This window comes from Budorcas taxicolor, chromosome 17 (assembly GCF_023091745.1).
Source record: "Budorcas taxicolor isolate Tak-1 chromosome 17, Takin1.1, whole genome shotgun sequence".
NCBI classification, from domain to species: Eukaryota; Metazoa; Chordata; class Mammalia; order Artiodactyla; family Bovidae; genus Budorcas; species Budorcas taxicolor.
Window position 1 is genome coordinate 30,399,027 of NC_068926.1, and position 25,400 is coordinate 30,424,426.

At 36.2% G+C, this 25,400-nt stretch overlaps 1 protein-coding gene across 1 annotated transcript in view; it reads right to left on the bottom strand.

Annotated features, from left to right (window-relative positions):
* The window catches only part of INTU (inturned planar cell polarity protein), a 76,199-nt gene that overhangs the window by 18,834 nt on the left and 31,965 nt on the right, over positions 1-25,400 (bottom strand). The window contains exons 4-9 of the mRNA XM_052655018.1: positions 23,374-23,577; positions 19,192-19,310; positions 15,892-15,981; positions 12,894-12,971; positions 9,561-9,750; positions 5,645-5,698 (exon numbers count right to left, since the gene is read on the bottom strand). Coding sequence (XP_052510978.1) covers positions 5,645-5,698; positions 9,561-9,750; positions 12,894-12,971; positions 15,892-15,981; positions 19,192-19,310; positions 23,374-23,577 — 735 coding nt within the window. The remainder of the gene's footprint in view (positions 1-5,644; positions 5,699-9,560; positions 9,751-12,893; positions 12,972-15,891; positions 15,982-19,191; positions 19,311-23,373; positions 23,578-25,400) is intronic.

The following is a 25,400-nucleotide window of genomic DNA, read 5'->3' on the forward strand; positions in this document are numbered from 1 at the left end:
CAGATGTGTAAGTACCACCAACATCAAGATATAGAACAGTTATATCAACACTGTTGCCAATTTTTTTTTGCTGAGTATTATTCCAATGCACATATATATATATATATATCATATTTTGTTGATGGACATTGATTATTTGAATGGTCTCTTGACTATTAAAAATGAAGCTGCTATGAACATTTGTTTACAGGCCTTTGTATTGACATAGATTTCATTTCTCTTGGGAAGTTAGATAGCAATGAGTTGAGTTCAGTTGCTCAGTCGTATCCGACTCTTTGCAACGCCATGGACTGCAGCATGCTAGGCCTCTCGGTCCATCACCAACTCCCAGAGCTTACTCAAACTCATGTCCATTGACTCGGTGATGCCATCCAACCATCTCATCCTCTGTCGTCCCCTTCTCCTGCCTTCAGTCTTTCCCAGCATCAGGATCTTTTCCAGTGAGTCAGTTCTTTGCATCAGGTGGCCAAAGTATTGGAGTTTCAGCTTCAGCATCAGTCCTTCCAATAAATAGTCAGGATTGATTTCCTTTAGGATGGACTGGTTAGATCTCTTTGCTGTCCAAGGGACTCTAAGAGTCTTCTCCACCACCACAGTTCAAAAGCGTCAATACCTTGGTGCTCAGCTTTCTTTATGGGTCCAACTCTCACATCCATACATGACTACCGGAAAAAACCATAGCTTTGACTAGACACACCTTCGTTGGCAAAGTAACGTCTCTGCTTTTTCATAAGTGGTGTAGGTTGGTCATAACTTTTCTTCCAAGGAGCAAGCGTCTTTTAATTTCATGGCTGCAGTCACCATCTGCAGTGATTTTGGAGCCCCCAAAAGTAAGGTCTGTCACTGTTTCCATTGTTTCCCCATCTGTTTGCCATGAAGTGATGGGACCGGATGTCATGATCTTAGTTTTCTCAATGTTGAGGTTTAAGCCAACTTTTTCACTCTCCTCTTGCACTTTATCAAGAGGCTCTTTAGTTCTTTGCTTTCTGCCCTAAGTGTGGTGTCATCTGCATATCCAAGGTTATTGATATTTCTCCTGGCAATCTTGATTCCAGCTTGTGCTTCATCCAGCCCTGCATTTTGCATGATGTACTCTGCATATAAGTTAAATAAGCAGGGTGACAGTATATAGTCTTGAGGTACTCCTTTCCTGATTAGGAACTAGTCTGTTGTTCCATGTCTAGTTCTAACTGTTGATTCTTGACCTGGATACAGATTTCTCAGGAGGTAGGTAAGGTGGTCTGTTATTCCTATCTCTTTAAGCATTTCCCACAGTTTGTTATGATCCACACAGTCAAAGGCTTTGGTGTAGTCAATAAAGCAGAAGTAGATGTTTTTCTGGAACTCTCTCACTTTTCTGATGATCCAAAGAATGTTGGCAATTTGATCTCTGGTTCCTCTGCCTTTTCTAAATCTAGCTTGAACATCTGGAAGTTCATGGTTCATGTACTGTTGAAGCCTCGCTTGGAGAATTTTGAGCATTATTTTGCTAGCATGTGAGATGAGTGCAATTGTGTGGTAGTTTGAGCATTCTTTGGCATTGCTTTTCTTAGGAATTGGAATGAAAACTGACCTTTTCCAGTCCTGTGGCCACTGCTGAGTTTTCCAAATTTGCTGTCATATTGAGTGCAGCACTTTCACAGAGTCATCTTTTAGGATTTGAAATAGCTCAACTGGAATTCTATCACCTTGACTAGCTTAGTTCATAGTGATGCTTCCTAAGGCCCACTTGACTTCGCATTCCAGGATGTCTGGTTCTAGGTGAGTGACCATGCCATCGTGATTATCTGGGTTGTGAAGATCTTTTTTATATAGTTCTTCTGTGTATTCTTGCCACCTCTTCTTAATATCTTCTGCTTCTTGCCCATCTTTGCATGAAATGTTTCCTTGGTATCTCTAATTTTCTTGAAGAGATTTATTGCTTTCCTCTACTTCTTGCACTGATCACTTATGAAGGCTTTCTTATCTCTCCCTGCTGTTCTTTGGAACTCTGCATTCAAATGGGTATATCTTTTCTCCTTTGCCTTTAGCTTCTCTTCTTTTCATAGCTATTTGTAAGACCTCCTCAGACAACCATTTCGCCTTTTTGCATTTCTTTTTCTTGGGGATGGTCTTGATCACGGCCTCCTGTACAATGTCATGAGCCTCTGTCCATAGTTCTTCAGGCACTCTTATCAGATCTAATAATCCCTGGAATCTATTTGTCACTTCCACTGTGTAATCGTAAGGGATTTGATTTATGTCATACCTGAATGGTCTAGTGGTTTTCCCTACTTTCTTCAGTAAGTCTAAATTTGGCGATAAGGAGTTCATGATCTGAGCTACAGTCAGCTCCTGGTCTTACTTTTGCTGACTCTATAGAGCTTCTCCATCTTTGGCTGCAAAGAATATAATCAGTCTGATTTTGGTATTGACCATCTGGTGATGTCCATAGTACAGATGTTTAGCTTATTAAGAAACTTCCAAACTGTTTTCCAAACAAGTGTATCATGTTACATTATCAGTTTATCAACTTTTTTCTTTTGTGTATTGTGTCTTGATGTTGTAGACAAGGAATCCCAACAGATCTTTTTCTAGCCAGTTAGTTCCACTGTTCATTAAAATGATGTTCTATGAAAACAAGTGTTAGTTTTAATTAAACTTACAAATCTAGGTTCTGAAAACCTACATATTTTAATACTTTGGATCTAAACTGCTCCTAATGATTAGTATCCAGTTAATATTTTCCCCCATTGGTGAAAAAATGTACACCCTACAAACAGTTCTCCTTGCTTAAATTTCCGCTCTTTTTACAAACAAAATACCCTTCCATTTGCTGATTCTTAGCTAAGACTAAGCTACCTTTCAAGTGAACCACCTCTCCCCACTTTCAACAGCAATCTGCTAAAGAATGACCCAGCCTCACTGCTTTTACTGCCTAATGTCTCATTTCCTTTTAAAAAAAACTTTCATTACTGAAAATATTAGCATATACAAAAATAGAATAATATATTAGCTCCTTGGTACCCATCACCACCCAGCTTTAACAAAGACCAGTATGTGGCTAACATTGTTTCAGCTCTCTCCTTCTTCCCTCTCCCTGATGAATTATTTCCAAATCAGTTCCAGATGTTGTATCATTTCATCTGTAACTACTTTAGAATGCATCTCTAAAACAGAAGGACTTTAAAAAAATACATACCCAGAATATCATTACCACATCTAAAGAATTATTCCCACCTAATATCCGGTTATCTGTGTTTATGTGTTCTTGATTGACTCATACACATTTTAATATATTTTGTTTGTTTGAATCAGAATCCAAGTAAGATCCATATACTGACATTGGTTGATGTTTCTTGATTCACTCTTAACTGATAGGTTCTCTCTCAATTTCTCCTGACTGCGCGCCACCCCCCATGCCCCTACTACCCCACACCCCACCTTCTAATCTACTTGTTGAAGAAACCATCCTGTTGTGTTTCCTAGTCTGAATTTTGCTGACAGCAATCCTCCTCCTCCTAATGGGGTCATCTAACATGCCCCTCTTCCCCTGTATTTTCTACAAATTGGTAGTCAGACCTTGAGGTGTGATCGAGTATATTTTATAGGTGGTTTGTGTGCTTCCAACAGGAACCGTATACTATCTGGCTGACTTTCTTTTTGTGATGTTAACAGCTACAGCCAATCACTGCTTAGATCTTTTAACTCACTAAAATGACATTCCAATTCTGTCATTCTTGCTTGATCTGTTAGATAGACCAATTCTGTAAAGAGAACTTCCAGATGTTTAAGCTGAACTTAGAAAAGGCAGAGGAATCAGAGATCAAATTGCCAACATTCTTTGGATCATAGAAAAAGCAAGAGAATTCCAGAAAAACATGTACTACTTTATTGACTATGCCAAAGCCTTTGACTGTGTGGATCACAATAAACTGTGGAAAATTCTGAAAGAGATGGGAATACCTGACCACCTTACCTGCCTCCTGAGAAATCTGTATGCAGGTCAAGAATCAACAGTTAGAACTAGACATGGAACAACAGACTAGTTCCATATCAGGAAAGGAGTACCTCAAGACTGTATATTGTCACCCTGCTTATTTAACTTATATGCAGAGTACATCATGCAAAATGCAGGGCTGGATGAAGCACAAGCTGGAATCAAGATTGCCAGGAGAAATATCAATAACCTCAGATATGCAGATGACACCACCCTTTTGGCAGAAAGCAAAAAAGAACCGAAGAGCCTCTTGATGAAAGAAATGCAAGAGGAGAGTGAAAAAGTTGGCTTAAAACTCAACATTCAGAAAACTAAGATCATGGCATCTGGTCCCATCACTTCCTGGCAAATAGGTGGGGAAACAATGAAAACACTGACAGACTTTACTTTTGGGGGCTCCAAAATCACTGCAGATGGTGACTGCAGCCATGAAATTAAGTCATTTATTTGCTCCTTGGAAGAAGAGCTATGACAAACCTAGACAGCACAATAAAAAGCAGAGACATTACTTTGCTGATGAAGGTCAAAGCTATGGTTTTTTCCAGTAGTCATGTACGGATGTGAGAGTTGGACCATAAAGAAAGCTGACTGCTGAAGAATTGATGCTTTGGAACTGTGGTGTTGGAGAAGACTCTTGAGAGTCCTTTGAACTGCAAGGAGATCTAACCAGTCAATCCTAAAGGAAATCAATCCTGACTATTCATTGGAAGGACTGATGCTGAAGTGCCAATACTTTGGCCACCTGATGCGAAGAGCTGACTCATTGGAAAAGACCCTGATGCTGGGAAAGATTGAAGGCAGGAGAAGGGGATGACATAGGATGAGATGGTTGATGGCATCACTGACTCAATGGACATGAGTTTGAGCAAGCTCCAGGAGTTGGTGATGGACAGGGAAGCCTGGCGTGCTGCAGTCCATGGGGTTGCAAAGAGTTGGACATGACTGAGTGACTGAACTGACTGACTGTAAAGAGTAACTCCCCTCATCTCTATTTGGTAACCTTGAGGTATGGTTTAGACAGGAAAGGAGATCAATGTTAGGTTCTTTCTCCCTAATTACTATTTCACAGTATTGGATGGGTTCCTTAGTATTCTCCAAAGTTGACCAATAACTTTGTTTTCTTTAGTACCATTATGAACTCATAGACTTAGATATATCTGATGTGTTTCAATCCAGTGTAGTTATTATCCTTATAGATGTTCAAGTGGGAGCCTCTTCAAGTTGTCTCCTAATTACTTGAACCTTAAACTAAACCTAGTAATTTTTGAAAGCTTCCTGGATGTTTGATATAACAAGATGTTGCCAAGTTTATCTTGTACATTTTCAGCCCTAAATCTGGATTCAGCCATTTCTCATAGTAGTCTTGGTTGCCTTAAGTGAAAAATATTATTTATACACAATGGCCTGGGTGCTAGTGATGCTCTAGTGGACAGAGCTAGGAAATATATTTCACTAGACAGAGCTAGGAAATATATATTTTAAATGATTAAAAAACATACTACCGATCAATATAACATGTATGGTCTTTCTTTCAAAGCCCAGTTATAAATGATACTGCATATAATGATTATTACATGCCTCCTTGGAAAATACTTAGAATAATGACTGATTTACAAAATAAGAAATAAACAATGAACTTTTCCTAAAATCCACTGCTTTTCTTACCAGTTCTGCAAAGTCTGCGGCCTCCAAGTCACTCAATGCCGTGTCTAATTCCAACTATATGGGGAAAAAAAAAAACTGTAACACAAACATTTAATTTATATTACTTAGTTTTTAGTACTGGCCATATAAAAGTGCTTAATTACCTGTGTGTGCTAAATTGCTTCAGTCGTGTGTCTCTTTGCGAACCCATGGACTGTAGCCACCAGGCTCCTCTGTCCATGCGATTCTCCAGGCAAGAATAATGGAGGGGGTTGCCATTTCCTCCTCCAATAATTACTTGAAGAAGTAAATAAATATCTCTCTCTCCTTTGTGTTATTTAAAGAATGTCCCAAAATGGAACATCTTGCTTTTTAAGCTTTGCAATTACAAAAACAAAATCAGTGTATTTTAACATACAGGCATTTTTCACTTACATCTTCATTATTGCAAAATGGGCTTCACTTTGTATTCAATGCAAACTAATTTATGAAGTTACAAAGCTGCTTCACAGTTCTGTCAGAAAAATTTTTAACTTATTAAAAATCTTAAGAGTAAAATAAATCAATCTTGAAATAGCCAATCTATTATGAATTGTTTATTTTTCTATTTTCTATATATTTCTCAACAGTTGGATCTTGGAAAATATCAACATTCTTCCCTGTCTCTTGCCTTTAAATTCTTTTGTATAAAAAGACTGTTAATCTTTATTCATGGATTAAATCATGAAAGCAAGTGTTCCCCTGGAACCTGGCACAGTTTAACCACCCTACAGAGTTATTAGAAAAATCTCTTACTTAGGATTTAGCTTCTGTTCCTATGGAATTTGCCTGAACTCTTTCATGTATTTGTCCTTCCCTGAAGCATTCAAAATTTTAAGGCAGAATATATTTAATCTGAGGTTTAATCTGTAATGCATATATATAAACTGAAAACTATTGATAGTTAAAGTCTGTAGAATGTATGGTATTTGTGAAAAATAACCTTGTTTTTTATTTTTTTTAAAGGCCAAGGGCACTCTCTGCAGGACCGTTTCACAAACTGTGTCTTACTGAGATGACAGAAGCTTTGGAAACATTAGTCATGCCTCTCAATGCTTTTCACACAGTGTGACTTATTACTCATTTGTGACCCACATTTTTCTGCATCTAGCAAATACTTCATGTTCTCCTTTTTGTGGCTATAGTTTCTGTTGTGAAAAACTATAGGACAAAAGGAAAATTACCTACTTAAGATTTCTGATCACAGAAATGTTAAACAGGTTGCTTTTCCTGCTACTGAACTCTATAGGCTAAAACACAAGGTTACTATAATTGTTTCTTCATACTCCTTAAGAGAAGAAGTAAAATATCTTTTCTCTTAATTATTCCAATGTATCTTAGGGAAAAAAAAATTTTTTTTAAGTCTGACATACAAAATAAGGAAATTCTCAAACACCTGGGAAAGAAAACTGAAGTGCAACCTCACCATATACTAAACTCAGAACAAGTATATTTTTCTCCAACTTAAAAGCAATTATTCCCACCTAAAATTTATCAGGTACAAATTACTTCATACACCTATATGTTTTTAACTAAAATTCTCAAGGCACAAAATTTCTTACTGTTTTCCATTGGAATATATATAGTCAATAAATCCTACTATTTTTAATCACAGTAAGAAATCTCAAAGGGAAAAGCAAAGCTTTTGAGTTCTTTGAGTCTGCTGATAAAACAAAAACAAAAACTTCAAGGATTACCATGTATTTAAAACTTTACATTCATCAGAGACTTTTAGATCACTTTATCAGAGCGTATCTATCTCTTTCCAAAAATATTATTCTTAATTCTCTTAACCAGACTACAAAATGTGAAAACGTCTCAGCTATATCCTCTTTGTTTCCCGTGTACAAGTTCCACCTACCCAACTACACTGTGAGCATCCAAAGGACTTTCCTGGATTCCCAGAGCACAGCACACATCTGAGTACTTGGCACAGTAAAGGCTGACCTCCATATAGAAATGTCAGACTCAGAAAGTACAAGTACAGCCAAAGCTCTGGTGAGATAAAGCAACAGGTATGATTTGAGTCAAAAGATTACAGAATATACATCAGTTCACATGGTGATTTCTCAGTGTGATATTGTCTTAGGCTGATAAAAATAAAGTATACAAGGTGGGGGGGGGGTGGAGGGAGGGGACATATGTATGCCTGTGGCTGATTGATGTTGATGTGTGCAGAAACCAACACAACTCTGTGAAGCAATTATCCTTCAATTAAAAATTAGTGTATTTTTAAAAAGTATATTGTCCTTTTAATCAAATATATGCTAAGCTAAGGGGAATAATGTCAATAAAAGAGAAATCTGAATACAGAAAGAAGCCTTCACATGGAATTTATAAGACTGAAATAGGCTGTATTTTTAAATGTCTTAAACTTCTTAGAAGGAAAATATTTAATCTTAATATATCCAAAGTCTAAAGACACTGCCCCCCAAAACATTTAGTCTTATATCTCTACTCTCACAGAAGAGACTATATACTTTGTGGAGAAAACATTTCTTTAAGTGAAGAGAGTCTTAGGGGAAAGAACTTGAGCAAAACTCATGAGATGATGGTGTGTGTGCTTAACTGCTCAGTGGTGTCTGACTCTTTGCAACTCCGTGGACCATAGTCCACCAGGCTTCTCTGTCTATGGAATTTTCCAGGAGAGAAAACTGGAGTGGGTTACCATTTCCTACTCTAGGAAAGAGATGATAGCACCTCTGACAATGGGTCTTGTGTCTTTCAGAAGAAAAAAGACCCCAGAATGGACACGAGGCAGACTTTGGAACCAGGATCTTTCTATATTAAATGTAAGGTTATCTAATTAAACTCTGTCTCTTATTCATGGGAGTAGAATTCTATATTTCATACTTTTCAGTATGGAAATGATTTAGGAAAATTATAATCATTGGCCTCAGATAAAAAAATGCAGCAGGAGGTAGTTGACAGAGGCAAGGACAAAAAAAGAATATCAGAAGGTAAAGTTTCCTTTAAAGATGCTCTAACCCCTCAACTCCCTCCAGTTATACAATATATAATACTACTTTCACAACTATAATTACAACAATGTGCAAGGCATGGCTCTTACGCATTTTATGTATTATAACTTCTTTATGAAGTAGATACTATTATTGTTCCCATTTTACAGATGAGAAAACTGAGTAAAGAGACTGATATATCAGTTTAAATTATTATTAAACTGTCAAAAGGCATAATTATTTGATCATATAGAATTCCATGAAGAGAAGAATCTTGAATTGGGGTTTTACTACAACATAGCTTGAGTTTCTTCATGGACAAGGAACTGCTATGGCATGGTGCCTCATTAATACTGTTACAAATGCTGTGGCTAAATATACTGCTGTTTATGAATATGTTTGAAGTGAGTCTTCAGTCATTCAGTCATTTCAATCCATAGTTATTCTGGATCTAGAAATGACTAAAATCACATTGATAACCCTCATGAAGATTACCTTTGGGTGAGCTATCTATGGGACAAGGCTAAGGGTAATTACAGATGCTCATGTAAACAAAGATTTTGGTATTATTCGTGGAGTTTGTCTTTTAGTTAAGAATATTTGTTAGCCAATCATTCCATCCACCTAACTCAACTACCCTGCATTATAAAATCAAAACCACATAATTAAAAAGTAAGACACACATATAATTATGATTTCCAAAAAGTATTCCAAGTTTGAACAAAGCCTGAATGTTAACGTAAGATGAGAGAACTAATTTTTATTTAGAAAAAGTTCACTGCCCTGGACCTCCTACCATATCAACTAGTTGCCCTTTTAACTCTTACCCACAATCCTGAAAATAACAAAAAGCCTATGGGGGAGGAAAAAAAAAAAAGGGAAAATAAAGAATTATAAGGCAACTGGCTCTGATTCTTATTTATGACACCTAAGAGTACCTTAATTTCCTGGGGAAGTGTGAGCCACCGAACTCCAGGGAGATTGTCTAAAAGTACTGCACTGGAAGCATCATACTGCTGTGTGCTGGGACTGGCACTCGAATGTAGTTTAGTGGGCTGAAGTGCTCTTTGGAAAAACAAGCTGAAAAAATGGTCCAAACGGGGAACATTCTCAGCCTGGCAGAAGGCACTGAAAAAACAAGAGCTGTAATGTTAGAACAACACATGGAAATGGTGGTCATCGCTTGTACAATCCCAAAGGGACTGGATCTTGCCCAGCTACATCGGTTCTCTTCCTTACTCCTCCCTTCTTAATAAGAATTAATAGCCATAATGTTACTGATGGAGTATATTAAGAAAGTCACCCTGTCAATATTTTTTACCCTAAGGCTTTATTCTCAAGTGCACTGGGCAGATGGTACTATGGGAAAACCACAGGGCTAACACAAGTGGTGTATCTAAAACAGAATGGGCTGAAGTACCCTTTTGGCAAAAAATGTAAGTTGCTTTCACTTTTGATTATTTCTCAACCATGTACAACTCCCAATATCTTTCAGTCAGCATAGGATAACAAAAAGATTCTGAGCTTCTAGAACAGATCTGACTGAACTCACTGCTTTTCACTAGGTAGATCTCTCAGGAAAATCATCTAACCTTTCTCTGAACTTTTGTTCCCAAATGTAAAGACAGGGAAAATACAATCTAACTCTCGTGAAAAGTACCTAGTAAACAGTAAGTACTTATTATGCCTATTACTTACTGGTATACAGTAAACACATGATTAGTCTAAGTTATTTCCTCCCCTCTTTGCTAATGAAGGCACAGCTATTTAAAAACTAAAAAAAAAAAACCAAAACAAAAACCTGGTTTCAGTGATGTAAAAGTAGTATAGCATTACTTACAACCATTCAGTGGTATAAACTACTGGATAACACAATAACTGATATATATATATATATATATATATATATATACACACACACACACACCATTAATATATCAGAATAATATTCACTGATTCATTCAACTAATTACTTGAGTGTCTACTGTGTTTCAGGCACTGTTCTCATGCATGGAGGTACAGCAATAAAAATAGACAAAAGACAAAGTCTCTACTCCCCTGGAGCTCCCATTCTATTGGAGAATGATGATAAATGATCAAAAAGTAAAAACATGAACTTGTACAAAGGACTAAGCAGAGAATAAGACTGAATGGGTGAGGTACTGGCTGGCTATTTTAAATCAAATGGTTAGGGAAGGATCTCTGAGAAGGAACAGGGCATTTAAGCTGAGGTCCTGATGTCAAGAGGGTCTAGTGAGATGGAAGAGTACAAAAGCCAGGGTGGGAACAGGCTTGACCAGGATGCCTGCAGAACAGTACAGAAAGCCGGTGGGGACTGAGATCTGAAATCAGAAAGGTATGCGGGAGCCACATAATAATGTAGAAAGATCATTCTAACTTTGGAAATTAAAGAGGCAAGAATGGAGGCAAAGTAATCAGGAAGTTACTGTAGTAATGAGCCGCAGCAGTAGTTGGACAGGGTTAATAGTGAAGATGGAGAGCAATGGATGGATGTGAGATTTGTTTTGGAGACAGGTTGATTAGGACTTGCTGATGGATTGGCTGGGAATGATGAAGGAAACATATCTTTAATTTGATCACAACATTACACTTTGTAAAGGTATAATCAGTTTTCTGTCGCTTACAGAGGACTAACCAGCTCACAACTTACAAATGGTAATTTAAGTTTTGGACGTTTTAGTCATTTCATAATTTTTCACAATGGGCCTTTAATATCTTTCATAATCAGAAAACATGATTAAAAAATTATTGCAAAATGACTATTAATATCATGGATCCATACTGCTTCTTGGTTTCAAGAACTCAGTGGATCTTGACATTTATTATTTTAGTTTGCCTTTCAAATTCTAACTTGGGTAAGGAAAAAACTGCTTAAATTTGCTGACAACTTGGAGATGGAAGCTTAATATCAAAATGAAACTCAGAGAAATCAAGAGTCCCTTTGTCCTCAACCTACTTCACTGGAATTTATAGAACAACTCCAATTGCTTTATCTTCATATACAGAATTCATTACAAGAATTTAATCTTGATCATCTCTAGTTTTTGAAAATAGAGATTCAGTTAGGGCAAGGCATAGCAGTATTTGCTCATCTAGTATAAATTTAAGGAGGTAGTTTATAACCACCATAAGAGTCCTTACTTTCATTGGTTAACATTTTTCTTACTAGTAAAAGGTAAAAGCACTATATATGAATGCCCAGCCTTTTGTAGTTTACACATTTGGAAAATGCTAATATGTAATTGGATTTGAGAGGAAGGTGTCTCCTAAGAGGCTTCTGGAGGAATATACTGCAAATTAGACAATTTCTCCAGATGACATCATCACAGAAAATTCCTTTAGGCAGCTCTGAGAACAGTGACAACAGAGCTGATACTACTATGGTTTGGAAAAGTGTATAAACTGTCTTTGGAATTTTTATATTGATATACTCTTAAGGCTTTAAATTAAAGGTACCATTTTAGCCCTCTGAAGTACTGGGAATTAACAACAATCCTCCAAAGAGAAAAAAAATCTACTTCTCATAATTTTACATGTTCAAATGTTAAATGACTGCCTCAAATTTCCTCCTTCAGATCAAGAAAGATGTAGCACATACTGCGAGGTTAAAAAAGCAAGAAGAAAAATATGCACACTGTGAGCTCACATGTAAAAAAAGAGTGTGGATATTCATATTATATAGACAATATTAGGTTGGCCAGAAAGTTCATTCAGGTTTCTCTGTAACATCTTGAGGGGAAAAAAAAAAACAACGAACTTTTTGGCCAACCCAATATATGGAAGAATATATATGAAAATAAATAGTCAAGTACTTTCTCCACTGTGTCTTTTATTTATTTATTTTTTACTAAAAAACTTTTTAAGGAAAAATATCACAGTATAGTACTTTGACAGTGGTCTTATAATCAGAAGAAAACACAAAAAACTTATTTGAAATCTTCTTACTCTTTTCTGTTTCTGTTCTGAAGAATGCTCTTACATTTGCCCCTACAAAAATACATCAAATCACAATGTAATTGCACTTACATCAGTATTTCACAAAACTTATGAGATCAAAAGAGAAAAAGCACCAGATCAAATGAAAAACTACCTATAGCTGTAAAATAAAAGCCAGACATGAAGGATGAGAAAATAAGAAAACCAACCAACAAACAAACAACTAACTTGACAACCAAGAACACTATTAAGCACAAAAAGTAATTTAGAATCATATACTTAAAATCTGAGATTCAATTCAAAGAAGTACTCACCTATCTAAGGAACCATGCATAAATTTTAAGGTTTGGGCAACATCTTCTATCATATTCCTTAGCTGAGGAAGAGGTACTCTAAAAAAAAGCAAAATAACATCTGTTCATTTATAACAGACAACTGATTTCATAACAAAAGAAGCAGATCTTTATATATATATGAAAAATGTGAAAAGTATGTATGTTAACTATGAGTACAGCTGTGTAAAATCATTGCTTCCTGCATAATCAAAAATTCTGATGTTTAGATTTGGGGTACTAACATGGGTCAAGTTCACACTTTTATATCACCATCTACATGGAAATTACTTAATCCCCTTAGGATTTAATTTCCTTTATGTACAACGGGACCATAATCACGAAACCTCAGGTTCATTTTGAGGATTCAATAAAAGTAATACGTTTAAGAAGTTGGTATAATATCTGCGCCCATAGAAAGAAATGTGAATTCTTGACACTTCCCAGTAATACTAAAATCTCAATTGAACCTCTAACTCTTGTGACAAAAAGACACCCCTTAATGAAAGAGAAAGGAAAGAAAGTAGGAGAAAGGAAAGAAATGGACTTAACACTTTCTTATTGAATCCTTGTAGGAATTTTACAAAGCAGGTCTTATTATTCCCATTACATCAATGGGTAAACTGAGGTTTAAGAAGTAACTTCTGCAAGGAAACCCAGGGAGCAGAACCTGCTGGTGGGCTCCAAAGTTACTCTCTCTACTACCTTACACTGTCTTCCTGGTTACGTCCTCAGTATTCACTGCAGCCATCACAGTAAGATGATCTCCCCACCGAGAAAACACACGTTACTATTGGAGTATATGCCCCACTCTGTCCTCTGTGGGCCAATGCTTTTCTCATCCTGATTGTAAAAGATATAGTGATGAAGAAAGAAACATACAGACGGTGGCATTAAGACACACAGGGTAAAAAATCCCAGGGACGCCAGTTCAATTACAAACCACATGCATGTTGGAAATACAGAGATGTACAAACTGACACTGAGGAGGCGCTTGAGCATGATCTCTCAATACTCTATTTTCCAACCAGAACAAATGAGAACAATAATAACTACCTTTCACAGTCATGTGAAACAAGATGAAACAAGGAAAAAGTCTGCTACAGAGCGGTTGATATGAGCAATAAGACAGCTGGGTGAAGAGGTGGCTGGGACTATTTCCGACTTGAAGCTCGGGTTAGAGAAGGAGGAGGACCTTCCAATTCATTCTAACTTAACAAGCCAAGTTCTCTAGGAAGGAAATGACATAAGAATTTAGGAGAGGCCCCCTCCCCACCCCCACCCCAGTAATAAAGACTGAGAAAATGGCTAGAGCAAAACCTTGTTCCAGAGCTCAGCAGTGACAGTCCTTTTTCAGCTTCAGGGCAAAACCCGTGGACTCTGTCTCTAGCTGACTAAATGTGACTGGTGGCATCACATGGTGACATCAGAACGTGGGAGAGCAGCCTCTGCCCAGTTCTTTAGCTGGGCCTTCCTCTTTGCTCTCTAACTGCCCACACGACCTTATCTTACCACTGTATTATCTGTATCTTTTGCCTTTTGGGCTACTACAAAAGTCTAAAGGCACTACCCTGCCTTTTACCTGCCACTGCACTGTAAAGCATCTTATTCTGGATATTCTCCAATTTGTATAAACCCATACTGTGAAACCTCATGCGAAGAGTTGACTCATTGGAAAAAACTCTGATGCTGGGAGGGATTGGGGGCGGGAGGAGAAGGGGACGACAGAGGATGAGATGGTTGGATGGCATCACCGACTCGATGGACATGAGTCTGGGTAAACTCCGGGAGTTGGTGATAGACAGGGAGGCCTGGTGTGCTGCAATTCATGGGGTCGCCAAGAGTCGGACACTACTGAGCGACTGAACTGAACTGATACTGTAAAAACAACTCAATTTTTCATTATATAACCCATGGCATAGGGTAGTCTCCTAGCAGGGTTCATTATAGTCCTTTTTCAGACAGAAAAATGCACATGCATGCTAAGTCACTTCAGTCGTGTCTGACTCTTTGTGACCCTATAGAGTGTAGCCTGCCGGGCTCCTCTATTGATGGGATTCTCCAGGCAAGAATACTGGAGTGGGTTGCCGTGCCCTTCTCCAAGGGATCTTCCCGACCTAGGGACTGAACTCGCGTCTATTATGTCTCCTGCATTGGCAGACGGGTTCTTTACCACTAGCACTACCTGGGAAGCCTGAAAAATGCACATTAGCTGGTTAAAGAGAACCATCATGTAATAGCACCACTATCCTATCATATAAACATTTTTGATTCTCTTCCTGTCCAAAATTAAAGACCTTTTTAAAACACAATCATTTTATTTTTCACTGCAGCCTCCTTTGGAGTTCCTGTTTGTGGTGTTAAAACAAGTCCACACATTGTTTGATACTGTTGCTTTTGAGTGTGGGCTGGATTTAGTAACTCACTTCTAACACATATAGAGATAAATGTCAGCCCGCTCTTATAGCCAACTATTAAAATAGGAAATATTTCAAAATACAAAAAGTTAAGAAGGGGACTGTGATAAGACATACCATTAAAGAAATTATTTTAAAGTTAAATATTCATTATTTCATCAAAGATACTCAACATCAAGGCAAAACATCTTTCTGCTGACCTTTAGTTCTCCAAAATCACCAACAGGAAAAAGAACAAAAACTGTAAACATGCAAAATCCAAACCATGATACTGTCAAAAGTCTGAGCAGAGGACAAGCTGATCTCAGCCACCTCTGTACTGGTCGCATCTTAGAGGAAATGGTATTGACAGCCTTACTAATTAATCTAGGTGGGCTGTCCTGGTACCTTTCTGCACCCTTCATACCAAATGAACACAGGTAGCCATTAAACCAGTGCAGCAAACCTTTCAATTGTAAAACTTCCTCAATGACCTTTTGACAAAAATGTCTCATTTTAATGAAACAGACTTTATCAGCAGTATTTTAAAAACGAATGTAAGGTAAACAAAAATCCCAACTTACTCCTCGGCAGGCAGGCCAATTAATAACAGCTTGTCAGTTTCTTTCCAATAAGCTATATGAATTTGTTTTCCATTTAAAAGAAGGGATGAGCTAAGGAAAAAACAGAGTCAAAATGAAATTAAGAATATCTTTAAATGTCATAAAATTATAAACAGTCATTTAGAAAAGATTACACATGGTATGATTTAAGAACTGCATGGTTAATAAGCAAATTTCTTGGCATATACCTAATTGCCACACAGAAAAGGCAAGGAATGGTACAACATAAGCATATTCTAAAATACATACTTCAAAAAGCTCACAAAAACCTGGTCAAACAAAAGTAGACTCATTATAGCAAAAACCTATTGAAACACTTTTGCTAACATTAATTGACTATATACACATTTTTTTAAAGAAGAAAGCTTCCATCTCAGTGTGTCAACAAATTTTTACTGATTATCTGTTTATGAACCTAATTTACTAAAAGAGATTACAAAGAAGGAAGATGTAGTCCCAGGCTCAAAACATGATCACTTAGTACAGAACACATAAATAAGTAACCAAAGTGTTGTCAGATTTAAAGGTATTCTCAAGGAAACATTTGGAGTAATAGATATATTCATGATGGTGATGGTTTCAGGGTCTATACCAATGTCAAAAACGATCAAATTATACAGTTTACATATGTGCCATTTACTTCAATTATATTTCAATTAATTTGGAAAACAATGTGTTCTAAAGAGAGATACAACAATAAACTATGGAAACATAATATGATTCAATCTTATAGTGTGGGGAGGTGGTGAGAAGGTGTTTTTTTGAAATTAAAATACGCCCATCAATCTTTATCTATTGCATCCCAGGACATAGTGTACTTTCTATACTATAGATCAGTATATGAGATTTTTAAAAGGATATTAGTTTTGCCTTAATAAGGTTTAAAAAATGCATGTACTTTTAGACAAATATTAGATTATAGTCATAATTAATTTTACTATAGTTTTAAAACTGTATGCAACAAAAGACACATGTTGCTAAGGCATCCCTGAAATAATAATAATCTTCATACTCTTTCAAAAAAGTTTTTCCTATATATATTTAGTTTTCCACATCTGATGATAGTTTAGTTGCTAAGTCATGTCCAACTCCGCAACCCATGGACTGTAGCCTGCCAGGCTCCTCTGTGTATAGCATTTCCCAGGTAAGAATACTAGAATGTGTTGCCATTTCCTTTTCCAAGGCATCTTCCCAACCCAGTGACTGAACTTGCATCTCCTACATTGGCAGGGAGATTCTTTACCGCTGAGCCACCAGGGAAACTGCTTCCACATGTCTAATCCATATCTTATCTAACAAAGATCTAAATATCAAAGATCTAAAGTATCTAGAAAAATAAAATCCACATGGAGAAACTTAAATCACATCTTACTAAAAAGATTAGAAATGAGGCCTGCACCTTAAAAACATGTTAAGGGAAGGAAGCTAGTCACAAATAACGACATATTTCAATTTCTTTCTTACAAAATGTCCAGAATAGGGAAATCTATAGAGACAAAAAGTGGATTAGTGGGTGCTTAGGGTTTGGGGGTGGGTAGGTGAGTGAACTGCTGCAAGGTACAGAGTTCTTTCAGATAATAAAAATGTTCAAAAACTGACTCTGGTGATGGTTTCACATCATCTTCAAATACCAAAAACCATCCAACTGTATACTTTAAGTGGGTGAATTGGATGCTGTATGAACTGTATCTCAATAAAACTATTAAAAAATTTTTAATGCCTATGACATGCTTTTATGAATGTGTGTGCTGTGCTTAGTCGCTCAGTTGCATCCAACTCTTTGTGACCCCATGGACTGCAGCCCGCCAGGCTCCATGGGGATTCTCCAGGCAAGAATACTGGAGTGGGTTGCCATGCCCTCCTCCAGGTTTATGAATGTGAATATATTCTAAATGGAGCCTCGGTTACCAGCATTCTGTAATGAACTAGTCTTTTATATATACACTATATTAAAAGTCCCAGAGTTAAATATCACTTTCATTTAGAGAAACAAAAAATTCTTCCTGTTATCTTGCAGATCCTATCTATTAAGATCCTAGACAACAGCACAGGAAACTATACTCAATATTTTATAATTACCTATTACAAAGGGAAAAGAATCTGAAAAAGGATGTGTGTGTGTGTGTGTGTGTGTGTGTGTGTGTGTACACTGTGCTGTATACCTGAAATTAACACATTATAAACCAACAATATACTTCAATAAAGAGTAAAATCCTAAAGGTGTCATTTTAATCAGAAGATGGGAAAAGAAAAGCTAAAGCCTAGAAAATCCAACTTGATATCGTATCAGTATTGAAGGGCTCATAAAATTAGAGATAAACTTTTTTTTTGGTAAAGTCCAAACTGTTGAAAGGAGAAGGCAGTGGCACCCCACTCCAGTGCTCTTGCCTGGAGAATCCCATGGACAGAGGAGCCTGGTAGGCTGCAGTCCTAGGGGTCGCTAAGAGTCGGACACGACTGAGCGACTTCACTTTCATGCATTGAGAAGGAAATGGCAGCCCACTCCAGTGTTCTTGCCTGGAGAATCCCAGGGACAGGGGAGCCTGGTGGGCTGCCGTCTATGGAGTCGCACAGAGTCAGACACGACTGAAGTGACTTAGCAACTTAGCAAACTGTTGAAATATCAAGAAAAATAGCTTATAATTTGTAGATCTATTTTATGAAAAAAAGCAAAAAAAAAACCCCCCAAAACCTCAAAAACTTTGAACCCCCTCTTTCCATAAGTTAACTATAAAATTTCAAAGTCAGGAAATATTATAGATGATACCTTCTGAATACTCTTTTCTAAAGTGTATGTGTATTGTGTGTTTTTCTATCATTGTTTTAAGAACAAAACATTTTGAACTATATGAAAAATTTGTATTCAGTCATCCTTACCAAACACAAAGCTATTGTCAAGCAAGTTAATAATCAAGATACGATCATGAAAAAGCCAAAATTCATCATAATGCCATGCTTAACAGACACCACTTTTATGAAAAAATTCTAAAATGCAGATCATTAGTCTAATTTGGTTATGTAAAATGTGCCCAAACACCCAGATCTACAGCTGTACTGAGAATATAATTTTCAACAGATGAGTACTAGAAACAACCGAGGTGAGAAAGAAATTATCCATAGATATCATACCTGCCATATAAATATTTCCATTATAGATACAAACATATTTGTATAACAGATACCTGTATTAGTGTTTTGTCAGAACCAAGGTAAAGAACTGGAAAGAAAGAGAATTAAAGCTAAATAAAAGTCAGTTATTACCTTGTAACTTGTGTTCCGGTTACATTTTCCAACATGTCACAGAGTGTGAGAAATATCCCTCTCACACTCTGGAGTTTCTGAGATGCCTCAGAAACTGGATAATGATAAAGGATTTCCTGCTGTTAAATGAAAAGAAACAGAAATGTCAATCCTTCTGAAATTTTCCAACAATAATTTTTTTCATGCCAAGTATAGACTTCGAACTAAGGAAAAAAACAAACAAAAATGACTCCTTTCAGCTTCAGTGGGAGTTTTATGCAAACATAAGAAGAAAAGTATGCCTGGAATTTTAACACATATGCACATTTAAAATAAGTTAGACTATCAAAATTGGTCATGATATATATGCTGAGGAGAATACTGATTAGTTGGAATAGTTAAAACCAATTACCAGCAATGCTTCAAATATTAATCTCCTTTACAATAAATTTAAATACTAACAAACATTTATATTTCATTATATAGATATTCTTGTCTCCTATGGTTACATATGCACACAGACACTAAATGAAACTTTAAGGAGTCTTTAAATTTAATTACTTTCATTACTGACTTTTAAAAGATAAGCTTCATCTTTGGTAAAACCATAAAATTTTTATTTAAACACAAGGCTGTAATTAAATTTACAAAGTGACAATACAAAATTAAAGTCATGCAGATAAGAAGAAAGAAGTATTAACAATACTATAAAATCTTCGGTTTCAATTTGAAAGCATTTGCCTGTCATAAATTAATTTGAATTCAACCTTTAAAAGGGACATTTTAAATTATGGAAAATACTAAATCCATAGGATTATTCACAAAATGCTTAATGGTTTTCTGTTTTCAAGAAGAGTATATTCCGAGGAAACAAATATTTTCATAAAATTAAATACATTTCAAAACCAGGATGTGCATTGTTAGTACTTTTCCATGAAGAGATGACCCAATCTGTACCTCACTTTTTTGCTGTTACTTAAAACAAAATGGTATTTTTTTCTACAACAAATTAGAAGCAAGCAAAATAAAAATTTCTAGATAGAAACCATAGAGAATTCAGAGTAATTTCCACTTATAATATTCAATGACAATATCCTTAAATATTAATATAACCATGACTGAAACTCAGACTTTTAAAATGCTGTATCTTTTCTTTGGTTCTCTCTCTAAAGAATGTTCTACACTTTGCTTTCGTCTCTCTTTAAAAGAAACAATTACGTGGCTTGGAATCCATGTCTTAGCAACTTCCATATTAGGATAAAATATAAATAATAATAAACTGGACACATCTGTTTTTTATACTTACCAAGCACATTTAATATATGCAAACTGCTATGGAAGATGTGTGCTAAATACAGCCTGCTTAATAACCTGAATTTCTGGTAGTATTTCTAGTATAAAAGTAATCACAAAACATTTTATCTCTAGAAATTAAGTCAAACACCCATTAAGATCTTCTGTTATGTCCATTTAATAAATCTGAACCTTAACTGGCAAACAAATTTACAGTATTTAGCCAAATACCCAACACCACTTTAAACAACCATATAGTCTTCGATTAGTTTTTTTTTTAAGTCCAAATCTTGTAACTTGAAGAAAACAAGCTGTTATTAAATATGTAACTCATGAAAACAAAATGACCCTATGACATTTAATTGTAAAATAAGTAATACCAGAATACAAAGGTCATTTGAGAAACTGCTTCAACCTCTGCAGCAACCAGCCCACAAAGCCTCACTATTCAAGACCTGGCAAGCGCCACAGCTCCTAACCAACTTAATTAGCTGCGTTTTAAAGCACTTGTTAGTAGCATGCATTTGCAGCAACTTCCACTCTGTTCAGTAAGAATAAAAAGCCTCTCCTAATGACAGTGTTGATACAGGCCTGTCAACAGACCGAGACCTGTTCATTAGAGAAACACCGACACACTTTCCCATGGAAAGAAAGGCGAGGATGACAAAAGGCCTCAGCACTATCCTACTCCAAGACAACCTGGAAAGATTCAGGGTGCTACCATTTCAGAAATATGCTGTGTGTTTTATTTAATACACAGTTAAATTTCTCACTTGTTCTAAAGATACAAGGGACTAGTAATATGTGCAAGAAATTAGAATTATCACCTCTAGGTCTCCATGTATTCTTCAGAGCACAGCAAATTATAAAAATATGTGTAAGTAAATTCCTTCCTTTCTAGTTCAGTTACTGGCTAAATTCTGACATATGAAAAAGCAACACAAGGAAATATACACTTTGAATAAAAATGGACTTGTCATTGACAGTATAGACTGCAAGGATTTCAAAACGAAAGAAATATAAATTAGGTTTATACTTTAATGGTTTTTAAAATTATTAATTATTTATTTTTTGGCAGCATCTTGCAGCATGTGGGATCTTAGTTTCTCAACCAGGGATGGAACCTGCACCCCTGCAGTAGAAGTTCAGAGTCATAACCAGGGAAGTCCCAGTAAAAACTTTTTTGATTTCATTTCTGCTAAAAGCATTATGGTACACTAGGTGCTCTGAGACCCTTGTGCTGTAAAACAACCAGACTCATGGCCAAAATATACTTGCTGAACTGCTCCATATAAAAGAACTAGAGAAGTCTCCAGTGATATTCCTCTCCATACCCTTCCTTCAGCACTGCAAGGCAAGCTGGGGCCTCAGCTGGGATTGGTAAGTAGAGGCCAGAAGTACAGAGGCAGGTTGTATTGAGGGCTGATACATACAGTGTCTTTGGTCAGGACACTGAGCTTTGGGCCAATAGCTGGGTAGGTGAGTTGAGCCTAGGACCATCATGTTAAACCCAGAGCTTTGGGTGAGGCTGAAGTGCCCTAGGTCAGTGACAGAAGCAGAAGAAGCAAATTCTCCTTGCAGGAAGGTATTCCCCATTTAGAACCAAAGGATGCCCAAAGATAAAAATCAAGCAGCAAGTTTAGTCAGTGATACCCTAGAACATAACAAGGTAAGCCACCACAAGTCAGAGTCCCCATCAGCAGAAGAGATCTGTATGAGAGGCTTAGAGAAAGTAAAGAATCACGAAGACAAGCAAGCAACAAGGGATTATCAGGAATAGTCCAGCAGACTTGAATGTAAATTAGTTAAAAACTTTGCAGGAGTTTCTCAAAATAAAAATGGGACTGTTTAAACAAACAAATACCACGGAGAGGTTAAAAAGCAGTTTAGACATAGCAGAAGCAAGAAACGGACACAGAAGATACAACTGATCTTGAAAAGGAATAATGGAGTCATTAATTAATATCAACTACGGAAGTCAGGAGACGAAGAAATACTGTCTTCAAACAGATTAGAGAAAAAACTTTTCTGTTTAGTTGGCATGACCAGTGCCATGCGTTGACTTCATCTTCTTGGCGACACAAGAAGACTTACAAAGGAAGTACTACAGGAAGAATTACAAAGCTACCTCTCAAGAAGGGTGAAAAAGGCAGCATCAGATAAATAACAACAACAAGAATTCAGTGAAAGAGAAATGCCTAAAGTATAAGTTTTAGGAAGAAGAAAAATAACCAAATAAGATGAGATATAAGAATAGTGAATTTAAAAAAGTAAACAAACATGCAAATTTAAAGATGATTCATCTGTATGAAATATGATGCATAAAATATGAACTTTATGATATATAATTTATACATTCTGTAATATATAAAATACAATAATAAACAGTAGTACCAGTAGTATAATTATGCCCGATTTATAGAATTTTAAAAAATGATGGCACTTAACTGCTGATGATAATAGCATGTATGTGAAGAGGGGAAAATTGGAGTTAAGGTGTACTAAGGGCTTTGAATTATTTTGAAAAAGAGTTAAGATAGTGTTTAACTTTAGAATCTGTTAAGACAAATATCATGAGAAAATATTTAGAGTAATCACAAGAAAAGAGAAATAAGAACATACAGCAAGAATAACAATGATACAAGCAACCAAGTATAGGTTAAAAAATATCATGGAAAAAACAGTTCAAATAGACATTTTAAAAGAAGATAAGGAGAAACACATTCAAATATTTTAGTAATCTCTATAAATGGGCTCACTGAGCTTGTCAGTGTGAAGACTGCTGTGTGGAAGAGAGATACCAAAAATACAAGACACAGAATGGCTGAGGAAGCTTACTATGCATTTGGAAATCTACAAAAAAGTCCTTGTCCTTACTTTTTTCCTTTGCACTTTTGAAAAGACACTCACCTCTTCCTTTGATGTTTCTGAGTCAAGCTGTAGTGTGAGGTACATAACGACGTGAGGAGTGTTTAGAATATTCTGCTGGATACCTTCTACCTCTTCTCCCCACAGAAGTTTGACTAGATCACTTGTGTTCGACTGTGCCTTTTTCTGTCTTGGTTGAGCTGTTTCCTTTTTCACAGCATATGCATTTTCGAATGTCAGTTTCACCTTTAAAAAATTAAAAGGTATTGATTTTATAACAAGGGAAAATCAGCAGTGGTTTTCACAAAGAAGACTCTGTACATGCACATTTACTCCAGCATGCATAAAATCACTGTAGAGTATGGGCTCCTTGACGGCAGGAACTGTGGATTCTATGTTTATTTGTATCTCCAGCTCCTAGGACAATGGCTGGCACGTATTGTTACAAACATTTATTGAGTAAGAATGTATAAATCTCTGTACCTAAGTTCATTCATTTAAACATAGTCACTGTATTTTAGGGACTTCCCAGGTGGTGCTAGTGGTAAAAAACCTGCCAGCCAATGGAGGAGGATAAAAGACGTGGATTAGATCCCTGGGTTGGGAAGATACCCTGGAGGAGGAAATGGCAAGCCACTCCAGTGTTCTTACCTGGAGAATCCCATGGACAGAGGAGCCTGGCGGGCTACAGTCCATGGGGTCACAAAGAGTGGGACTGAGCGACTAACACACACACATAGGATTCTAAGTATTGACAACAAATACAAGATATGCATGGAATAACAAAAGTTAGTATGAGCTGATAGTGTAATAAAGAATAACACTACATTACAAATGCTAACAGCACTGACTCATCTGGGGAAATTAGCAGGAAGAGATTCAGGATTAAAAGCAGGAAGACATTCAGGATTATAAGATTCAGGATTAAAACCTCACACAACCAGAATTAGCTCTCCTTTCAAATGGTGATATTCAAATATTCTTCTCTTAGATATTCTTTGTGGTCCTTTAAAATAAAGGCTAATAAGAACAAAAACTTATCAACATAAGTTTTTGGATCTTGAACTGTGGCCCTAAGAGGATTATCTATCTTATCAAGATAGTTTTAATTTCATGGCTTGATGTCAAATAAGATTGGTAAGAGTCCAGAATGTGGCCATTTTCCAGTTGGTGAAAGGTAGCTTCCACTTCTCAATTACCTTTCCTTGAAAAAGGAGATATGTGTCTAGATGCCAGCTGGCCAAAGAGAACTTGCTTATCTCAAAGAAGCACCAGTATGTATCTCGACTTAAAGAAGTTGTCACTAAATATAGTTAATTTTGTGTAGCAAGGACATCATCACATAGGCACAAAATATTCCTAATGTTTAAAATCTTACCAAAATACAGGTAAGTCAGGACATTCTAATCATAACAATCTATATAATTTTAAATTTAGACATTAAAGTGCAATGACTTTTTTAAATGAAATTTTAAAAATAAAAAATAAATTCATGCTTGATCAAGAATAAAGAAGTCTGGATGATATATGTATATTAAATAATCACACTGTACAATCTAAACAGATACAGTTTTTATTTGTCAATCCAACCTCAATAAACTGGGGGGAAAAGGATATCTGATCAATATTTAAAAGCAGATAAAACTGTTTATATGCAGTAAGTTGCATTTTGAGAGGAAACAATTAAAAGTTACTATCAAGACAGTGATAATCCCTATTTTTAATAACTTACTAAAAGAGGTATTATTTTCAAGGCCAACTTTAAATATATGATAAATACTAATATATCACTGTCATTTAAAAAAATGAGTCTTAAATATTTATATATTTTCATAAAAATATTAAGCATATTATTTTTTAAAATTCATAATCCCATCAGCCTATCTATTGTTAGTATTATACTGTGAAATAAATCTACCCCAATGAACAAAACTTTCCAAAAGAAAAACTATCTAGATATCTTTCTTTTTTGGTTGGCAAAGAATGACTATGGGTGTATTCAATTTTGCTTGTCTGTAGCTGTCTGATATTTCAGGGGTGCTGAGTTATCTTTGTCTACCTAAGGTGGT